General features: G+C 49.6%; 1 protein-coding gene across 1 annotated transcript in view; it reads left to right on the plus strand.

Annotated features, from left to right (window-relative positions):
• Positions 1-2,881, plus strand: part of LOC111145976 (argininosuccinate synthase 1) — a 53,808-nt gene extending 50,927 nt beyond the window's left edge. Inside the window, exon 16 of the mRNA XM_022501322.1 lies at positions 1,143-2,881. Within this exon, the coding sequence (XP_022357030.1) occupies positions 1,143-1,188 (46 nt within the window). The 3' untranslated portion in view covers positions 1,189-2,881. The remainder of the gene's footprint in view (positions 1-1,142) is intronic.
• The last annotated feature ends 6,596 nt before the right edge of the window (positions 2,882-9,477 follow it).

Below are 9,477 nucleotides of genomic sequence, written 5' to 3' on the forward strand. Positions count from 1 at the left end.
TCTACCAGGAGCCCCTTGCCTGGGCAGGTTTAGAAAGGCAGATGGCCCAGAGGTAGAAATGGACCTCAAAAAGTCATCGGGCCGGAAGGCCCCTCGTGCCTGTCACCATACCTGGGCTACAGATCAAGCCGGAAACCATCCTAGCTATGTGGATGCCCATGGCCTGGTGGGGTAGCACGCGTCGTCTGCAGCCACTCAGACCTGGGTTCAGATCCTGGCTCTGCAGGATGGTCTCAGACCCCTTCCGGACCCCTGGGAGCACAGGTGGGGATACTGACCCTAGCCACCTCGCAGGTGTAGCAAAAGTTTGCATGAGTCCCAGGACATCAGCCCCGCACTCAGCCCAGACCCTGGACTGAAGGAAGAGCTCATGTGCTCAGCCTAGGTGTAGCCCGGGGAGGGGATGGGCACGCACAAGGGCAAACAGGGTTATTTATGACCAGTGGCTACGATACACTAACTTCCAGCCACTCTCCGGGGTTGCCCTGAATTCTTACACAAATTTGCAACCCCAGAAACAGGCCCAGAGTGGTTAAGTAAGCCGCCCACAGTCACACAGCTAGGAAGCCTCGGCGCTAAGTCCAGAAGGTGTGTCTGTCCAACTCTTGAGTTCTGAGTCACCAACTTCCTTCTCTCCGGGCTTGGCGTTGGGAAGAACGCACGAGTCTCTCTTGTCTCCTGAACACATGTCCTGGGCACAGAGCCACCATTTTGTCCCTGGAGCCAAGAGACACTGAATCCAGCCTGACCTTCCTGGGTGCTCTCCTTTTCCAACAATCACCTCCACCTACCCCGCCTCCTTCGCCCTCTGTATTTTATGACTATAAACCCTTTTAAATGGCTCCGAACATATTGGGTTCTCATAATGGCCTCTTCAACGCTCCCATTGCCAGTTAAATGCTTTGTCTTCAACAATGCCAAGCAATGTTTTCCCCTAAAGATAAATTAATTACATTATCCTGTTTGGAGGGCGGGAGGGGCCAGGGCAGGAGCGGGAACAGAGGGGGAGAAGAAAAGACAACTTCACACACATCTTAACTAACAGCTGCCCCTGCCACCCGGGTTCTGCCTGAATTAATTGAACGGAGTGCATGTTGTTATTGTTAATTTACATTTTTCTTTGTTTTCAATCTGGTTTACAGGCTGAAGGAATATCATCGCCTCCAGAGCAAGGTCACTGCCAAATAGACCGGCTGACGATGAGGAGCCAGGCCTCCTCCTTTGCCCATCTCCCAAGTACAGGCGCTAATTGTTGTGGTAATTTGTAATTGTGACTTGTTCTCCGCGGCTGGCGGCCTAGTGGGGGTGCCAGGCCCCAGCTTTGTTCCCTGCTCCCCGGTGGCCTGCCAAAATGGTCATCAGAGGGAGGGGCTGGGGCGGCCGCAGTGGGGAGGTGTAAAATGACAATTAAAAAAGGATACATGAGATTGTTTCCTTATTTCTGCAGCAAGGGTGTGTGTGCGTTGTCAGTCTCGCTCTTCCCACACCGACCTTTGTGTTTTCTGAGTTAAGCGCTGCCAGACCCGTCTTTTCAGGGGAACCTGTTCCTCTGGAAGGATGCGACACTTTCTCCCCCAGCAAAACCCAGGGGACCCAGATACGCGCCCCTGGGTCAGCCTGGCATTTTGTCACCCACTGTGGCCCCGTGCCGCGTCACGGGAACCAAGGAGAGTTTGGGTGACATGCTGGAGAGCTGTCCTTCCGTCGCCCACGGAGAACAACCGGCAATGGCGGCCATGACGGACCCCACGAGACTCCCCCCACCACAGCACAGCGGCCTTAAGTAGCCTAAGTTGTGGAGGAGGAGGAGCCCCCAGTAAGAAGAAAAGCCTGGACAGAGAACAGAAAAGGACAGGCACAGCATTTAAACCCATACTCTTGGGGGGAAGCCACCCGGCCTACAAGGTTTCCGCTACTGCACCTCCACCAACCAGCGCCCAAGGCCGCCATGTTGGTGCAGTGACTCCGCCCCCGCAGTCATAGCTCATTGGACCGTGACTGGGCACCTGACCCAAGCTGAGCCAATCAGAATCTCACTCCCAGGAACTGGACAGGGGCAAATAGCCGGAAGTGAGCCCAGGTGTACTTGGGCAGGATAGGATGCCCAGTACCCAGGGAAGCAGAGAGAGGAGGAAGGAGGGAAGAGTGGGTTCCAGGTTTAGAACCCCAGTTCTCATCCTGGTATGAACTGTGGTGCTGGTGGCATTTTGTTTTGGCGACTCCGTGCCCACCGCAGAGTCCAGCGCAGGGCCTGAACTCAGGTTCCAAGATCAAGACCTGAACTGAGATCAGGAGTCAGACACCCCACTGAGCCAATCAGGCGCCCCAGTGCTGGTGGCATTAATGGTGGCATTTCTCCATCCGGATTCTGTAAGACACCCTGGGGTTCTCATAACCAGTTGTCATTTAGGGCTTAAGCTTGATGAGGGAGTTCCTGATTCTTGGAACCAGAAGCATCTTTACTGGGAAGACTCAAGTGCTGGTTATTCTGGGCCCCGCCCTGGTTCTGATCACTGTACTGCCTTTGTCGATGAGGGTTTCTTTCCAAACAGGTTATGTCTTGAAAACGTATTTTTCTCTAATTATAAAATTATAAATGAACTACTCGATATTAATTTTGCCAAACACTTTGCTGTACATTTTATGCACATCATCTCACTTGCTCTCCAAAACAACACTGAGGTAGAAACTTCCATCTCCATTTCACAGAGCAGGCAACAGATGCTGAGAAATTGATTTGCCAAAGGCCACTCAGCTAGCACGATGACAGCCAAGAACCAAACCCTGGCCTGGCTGACCCCCAGAGCCTTGTTTATGTCCTGAATCCTCATCATGGGCTTCATCTTACTAAAAAAATTAAAATCTTATGGCCAAAATGATCAGCCATCAGCTTAGCCTCCCAGTTACAAACATTGCTTACACTTAGTGTATTTCTTTATGATCCTATTTTTCTACACTTATAAATATTTTTGCAGAATTCTTTAGGTTAAAGTACTTTAAAATCAGATGTTGCACTGTGCTGTAAAATGCTAACACTATGTCATGAATGGTTCCCCACATCATTAAATCTCTTCTCAAACACAACAGCTACATAATATTCTGCTATACTGGGAAAAAAAAAAAAGATTAAATCACTCAACTTTTTCCCAATTATAGATTTTTTCCCCCCACATCTAAATTGTTCTCCTGCCCTTTGTTGAATTGAATTGAGTATTATGGGTGGTTGGTTTATTAGCTATACTTTTTTTTTTTTTTTTTTGGCCATTTTGGTGGATTCTCTGGGGTTTACCTCTAGCTTACCCCAGTCTTCCTTCAAGTAATACCACACCACCTCATGTATAATATGAGAATCTGACACACAACAACCTTACGACATTTGCCTTTGTGCTCTTATTGTCGTAGGCATTACTTTTTTCAAAACCCCACAGTATGTTGCTATTACTTTTGCTTTGGATTGCCAAGTGTTTTCAAACAATTAAAAATAAGAAAAGAATGGTTTTTTTGTTTTGTTTTGTTTTGTTTTAAGAAAAGAATGTTTTGTATTTATCCTCATGTAGGATCAGTAATGTTTCTTTCTTTAGTGTTTGACAGAATTGACCGGTGAAGCCATCTGGGCCTGGAATTTTCTTGGTGGGAAGCTTTTAAAGGGGCACTTTCGTGGCTCAGTCTGTTAAGTGTCTGCCTTGGACTCGGGTCATGATCCCGGGGTCCTGGGATCGAGCCCCACATCTGGATCCCTGCTCAGTGGGGAGTCTCTCCTCCTCCCTCTCCCTCTGCCTGCCACTCCCCCTGCTTGTGCTCTCCCTCTCTCTTTCAAATAAATAAATAAAATCTTTAAGAAATAAAGTATAAATTCAGTTTTTTTGATTCATATCGGGTGTTTCATATTCTCCATTTCCTCTTGGGTCACTTTGGGTAATTTGTGTCTTTGGAGGAATTTGCCCATTTCATTTAGGCTGTCAATTTTATGGGCATAAAGCCTTTCATGATATTTCCTTAGGATCTTTTTTCCTTTTTTCTCCAAAACGTGTTTATTGGGATAATTTCCCACTCATCTGGATTCAGGGTGCTTTTAGCTCTGCCTCTGTCTAAAGGAGCATCCTTCTGGAAGCCTTGTTTTCCCTCTCATAGGCTGGCAAAGGACAGTGGAGAAGCCAACACACAAAACAACCATTTTGTATCTAAAGATGGTGATTTTGTGGCATTCACACGCATGAGTAGGAGTTGGGGCTCTGTACCAGGTGCTTTCTCTGTCCTCTTCCCAGGATGGATGGAGGACGTCCCTTGAGAGGGTCATGTTCTCATGGGGAGGTCATCATGGTTGGAAAGGCTAATTATCTTTTTAATGCGTTAGGACTGATAGCGATGTTCCTCTTTCATTACTTGCCTTGGTAATTCGAGTCCTAGTGTCTTCTTGATCAATGTCACTAAAAACTTACCATTTTTTGTTCCTCTATACAGAACGTCTCTTTTTTCTGCCTACTTTTAAGACTTTCTCTTTATCGCTGATTGTCAGCAGCTTGATTATGCATTGTTATGGTTTTCTTACGTTTACTCTATTGGGGTTCATTGAGCTCGAACCTGGGGATTTTTACCAAATTAGGAACATTTTTGGCAGTTATGCCTCTCAGTTTATATACATTACGTCATTTCTTATCCTTACTGTCTCTATTGTGGATCTCACTTGGCGTAAAATCCAAAGTCCTTACTACCAGCCAGCACCAACTACCAGACACAGAAGTGAGACCACATGGCTCGTAAGATGACAGCAGCTGCCTGAGTGATCCCACACGAGACCAGCTGAAGAATCATCCAGAACAACAGCCTCTAGGCACGTTAGAACAAATAAAGTTTGGTTCTATTCCATTAAGTTTGGGTTATTTATAATGCAGAAACAGATCATCGAAATTGACTATGGCCTATTAATCCCTTCAGGATCCGGCTCCCTATTAGCTCCCTTCGTCACCTCCTTTCTCACTCCCTCTCATTCTGTGCAGCCCGCTGTTTACTTGCAGTTCCCCAAACAGGCCAGCTCTCCCTGGACCCTCCTCCCTGAGACAGCTACAAGGCTCGCTTATTTACCGAGCCCTGACCTGGCTTGCTGTACCCCTTGCCCTGGCTTTCTCTGCTCCATATCACGTATCACTTGACCTACTAGGCATTGATTTGCTTTGTGTGCCTAATAATTTTTTGTTAGATGCTGGGCATTGCTGAGTGTCTCTCCCACCAGGATAGGGAGCTCTGTATGGGCAGAGATCAGATCTGTCTTATTCACAGCTGTGTCCCAGCTGCTGAAACCAAGCCTGGTCCATAACAGGGCTCAGTAAGTATTTGTAGAATGAGTGAATATCTACCCAGTCTTCATTAGCACGGAAGCCACATCCCAGGAACTTCAGAAAGTTCTCTCTCTCCCCAGTTCAGCTCCCAGTCCTGCTCTAGAAGTACAGGGAATGGTGCTTATGCATTCTGGAGCCATTTCAATCCAATCCTCACCCCACAGCCCTGGTCCTGCTTTTTTTCATCTCCTGCCACTCCCGTAACTTCATTCCAGCCACTATCTACAACCTTGACATGCCACTGCCTCTGATCTCTCGACCACGGATCCCAACTCCACTGAGAAGTGGGAGGAAACCACCTTAGGGATCTAGAATAGGGTCACTTGGACACTGAAGGGTTAGGACTTTCAGCCTTTCACATAACACAGATCTGCCACATCTGGGCATGCAGGTGTAGATAAATGGTCTGGGTTGTTGATAGTTTCAACCAAGAGCCCCCAGCTGTTACTAGAACCAGTCTGCCTTCTAGCTACAGACCTGGTTGCAGGGGTTAGCTCATTCGGACTGACTCTGCCTTTCTCGGGGTAGACGTTATCCTTGGGAGACCCAAGATTCTGTTACCCACTGGCCCCCAGGCCACCACAGAAGTCCAGGTATGTCTGAATGAGGTCATTGTCAACACTAGAGATCTGTCTTTAGGCATGTTCTTAGCTCTCAAGTCAATCAGGAAATTCAAGGGGCTCCTGGCTGGTTAAGCATCTGACTCTTGGTTTAAGCTCGGGGCATGATCACAGAGTCAAGAGATCCAGCCCCACATCAGGCTCTGCACTCAGTGGGGAGTCTACTTGAGATTCTCTCCGTCTCCCTCTGCCTCTTTCCCTACTCACCCTCCCTCCCTCTCTCTAAAATAAACAAACATATCTTTTAAAAAAATCAGGAAATTCAAAAAGATGTTTTATGTAGATGGGGCTGTCAGTATCTCCCAACCATTGTTTACCTGGGCCCAGCCAGAGTGACCTAGTAGAGAGATACTGAAATTTACAAAAACTTTGGAAAATCATTGGGAAAAAATTCATTTCTCCATCCATATGTTAACCAAAATGCTTTGGTGAATATTTTTATGTTTCTTGCTAGTCATTTTTGCATGTGTACACTTGTTTTCATCTACGTAACGGAATTTGTTTACATTGTGTACCTGCATATTTGTTTCAGTTCTTCCCTTGACAGCATAATTAATTTTCCATATTGTCGATCGACTTCATAACAAACTTGCATTATATTCCTGAAATGGGTAAATCTTGCGTGAGATGTAAATTACATTTTAAAGCTGTTAAAAACAATTATCATTTTGGGGGCACCTGGGTGGCCGAGGTGGTTCAAGTCATGATCTCCTGGGTCCTGGGATCGAGCGCCATGTCTGTCTCCCAGCTCAGCAGGGAGTCAGCTTGTCACTTTCCTTGCTTGTGCTCGCTCTCTCTCTCTCTCTCTCAAATGAATAAATAAAATCTTTTTGAAAAACCAAATGATGTTTTTAATGCAAGAAGGAAAGATGGCTAGTGTTAAAGGATGGGGAAGAGCATGGTCTAGGAAGGCACTGGTTGGAGCCAGTCTCTGGAGGGCAAGGAAGGTGTTTGGCCAGAGGGGAGCAAAGAACTCTCACGAGGCAGCTGTGGACCAGGCAGGTGGGATGAGACCGTGGGGGCAGCTCAGGCACCAGACACAGGCACCCCATACTAAATCCTGACGACTCCTCTGTCCCCTTGAGAACTTGGGTAAGTACTTCACCATCTTGAGCTTTGATTTCTCCATCTGTAGGATGGGATCATAATGGGTCCTTCCTCCCGGGGATATTAGATGACCCCCCGGGGCATAGGCGAGCTGTAGGGACAGACCCCGGTCTCCATCCTCGAGCCACACGAGAGCCGTGGCAGCATCAGGGAAGCTAGTCGCTGCCTTTATGTGCACCCCGGGTGCACCGTTCCAAAGGCCTTTTCTCCTCCTTCTTTACACCGTGGGAGATTCGCAATCATGGTGAGTAAAGGAGGGGAAAGGAGAACTCAGACTTGAGTTCGAATCTTGCCTCTGCACTTCCTAACCCGTGACCTGGGGTGACCTCTTTAGCATTTGGCTTCAGTGTCCTCAGCTATCAAACGAGGATAATCATAGTGTCCGCCTCACAGGGGCTCTTTAAGAGGCAGCAGCCGTGGGTGTCAGGGCTCCTGGCTTCCAGCCATGGTTGTTAGCCCATGGAGCATGCCCGCAAGGGAAAAGGCACTCCCTTGATGTGTCTGGCCTGTGACAATTTGACTTTTTGCATTTTACTTATCAGCAGCCACTGGCTCAGAGCTGAAGAGCCCTGGACCCGGACAAGCACCACTTTCTTGTCCTTCAAGGTGGAGGGGGACATCCTCCAGCTGTCCCTAAATGCTCTGCCCTGAACATTCCTGGGATGGGTTCCGTCTACCTTGCTGACGGCAGGCACCCTGAGAGCCGTGAGTATGCGCGCTGTGACCCTGCTCTATCCCCGGGCACTCAGCCCAGAATCTCACAGATCAGAGGTTCTAGATGAAATTACAGTAAATGAATGAATTTTCCCATCCTAGCTTAGCTATTATTTTATTACTGTTTCTAAATCCACCCCATCTCCGTCCTTTAGCTCCTGGCTGGATGGAGGAGGGTTTCTCACCTACAGGATCCTGAGAAGTCAGATGCTGGGATGCTGGACCTCAGTCTTGAGCAAGGACCCCCAGACCCATTTCATCTCCTGGGGCAGGGGAGACAAGGAGAGATCCAAGCCACCCGCCAGCCAGCCACGCCCACCTTCCAGGCCCCCCACCCCCACCCCGCTGTTAGAAGAAGCAAAACATTCCTGTTCCAGGCAGAAGATGGAGGTGGTTTTGGGTGAGACCCAATGCTCATACACGCTAAAGCATAGCTACACACACCGTCAAGTGCACACGTCTTCGGTGGACAGCTCAATGAGGGGTCTCCACCTGTGTAAGCACCAGTCAGATGAAGACAGGGAACATTTCCAGCGCCCAGAAGGTTCCGTGGTGCCACCGTGAGACTCAGAAATCATAGGGTTGGGAGGAAAAAAAGACACCTTGCCTTTTTAAAAAAATCACGGAGACAAATTGGGCACATGGGAAAGTGGAGAAAGCTCAAAGCCACCGAGGCCGCCCGTCACCGTGCGGGTGGCAGGGACTACGGAGGGTCTCTTGCTCGCCTGCTGAGAGGTCTGGGCGGTGGCTGGTTCCCACCCGGTGGGATTCCCTGAATGAGTAAACGAGAGAACAAATGAAGGAAGGAGATTGCTCCTGCCTCTGCTCTCTGCCGATTTCTCCTGAGATATTTTAACGGGCGGCGCGCGTGGCAGGGGTGGCATGCTAGGTCGGCCTGCCCCTAGGGCACGGGGTCCGAGGGTGAGCCCCCTTTCCAGTCCAAGTGTTCTGGTGCCTGAACTGCAGGAGAAGTAGCAGATGTGAGGAGCTGCCGCAGGCCAGGCTTCCTGGGACAGAGGCCAACGTCTCAAGTGACAAAGGTGAGGTTGAGATCGTGTCACGTCCTGCCCCAAAGCTTGCACTCCTGGGCCAAACGCTGGCATCAGACTGTCCTCCCCTGACCGCAGCCTCGCCCCCCACTTCTCCCCGTTCCCCATGCAGACCCTCCTTTCCCATGTGGGCACCTCTGCTCCTGGGAAACCCCCATCTCCCCAGTTGACCTTGATAGTAACGAGCACTGGAATAAAGGCCCAGAGCCCAGGCGCTGGCTGGCCCACAGGCCCACCTGGTGGCACCCACTGTCGGCCTCACCTGGATCTCAAGGCCCCAGGCAGCTGCAGGGAGGAGTGGCTTGGCCCCTCGGCCAAGGCCCAGGCCCAGAGCTGATCTGCACGCCTCTCAGGCTGGGGAAAGGGCTCACCGGGGTCAGCCCAATCGATATCTCATCTGTGGCTCTCCTAGCGGAAGTGATGGCTATTGGAACATGGTAATGGGTGTTGTCTTGTGGAAGAGACTAATCTTCCCAGCTGTGGAGGGCTCCGCAGGTGGCCCACAGTTCACTGCTGCCGCTGAGGCACATTTAAAGCTACAGCAGCCTCACTGCGTCCATCTGGGGTTTCCAGCAACTTCCTGGCACAAGTCTGGGAGGTGATCCCAACCCATCCTCCAGAGCACCGGTGGGGAGACTGAAGCAGTGATTT

The sequence above is a fragment of the Enhydra lutris genome, unplaced genomic scaffold (genome assembly GCF_002288905.1).
Source record: "Enhydra lutris kenyoni isolate GAN:26980312 unplaced genomic scaffold, ASM228890v2 scaffoldscaffold13, whole genome shotgun sequence".
In the NCBI taxonomy this organism is placed as follows: domain Eukaryota; kingdom Metazoa; phylum Chordata; class Mammalia; order Carnivora; family Mustelidae; genus Enhydra; species Enhydra lutris.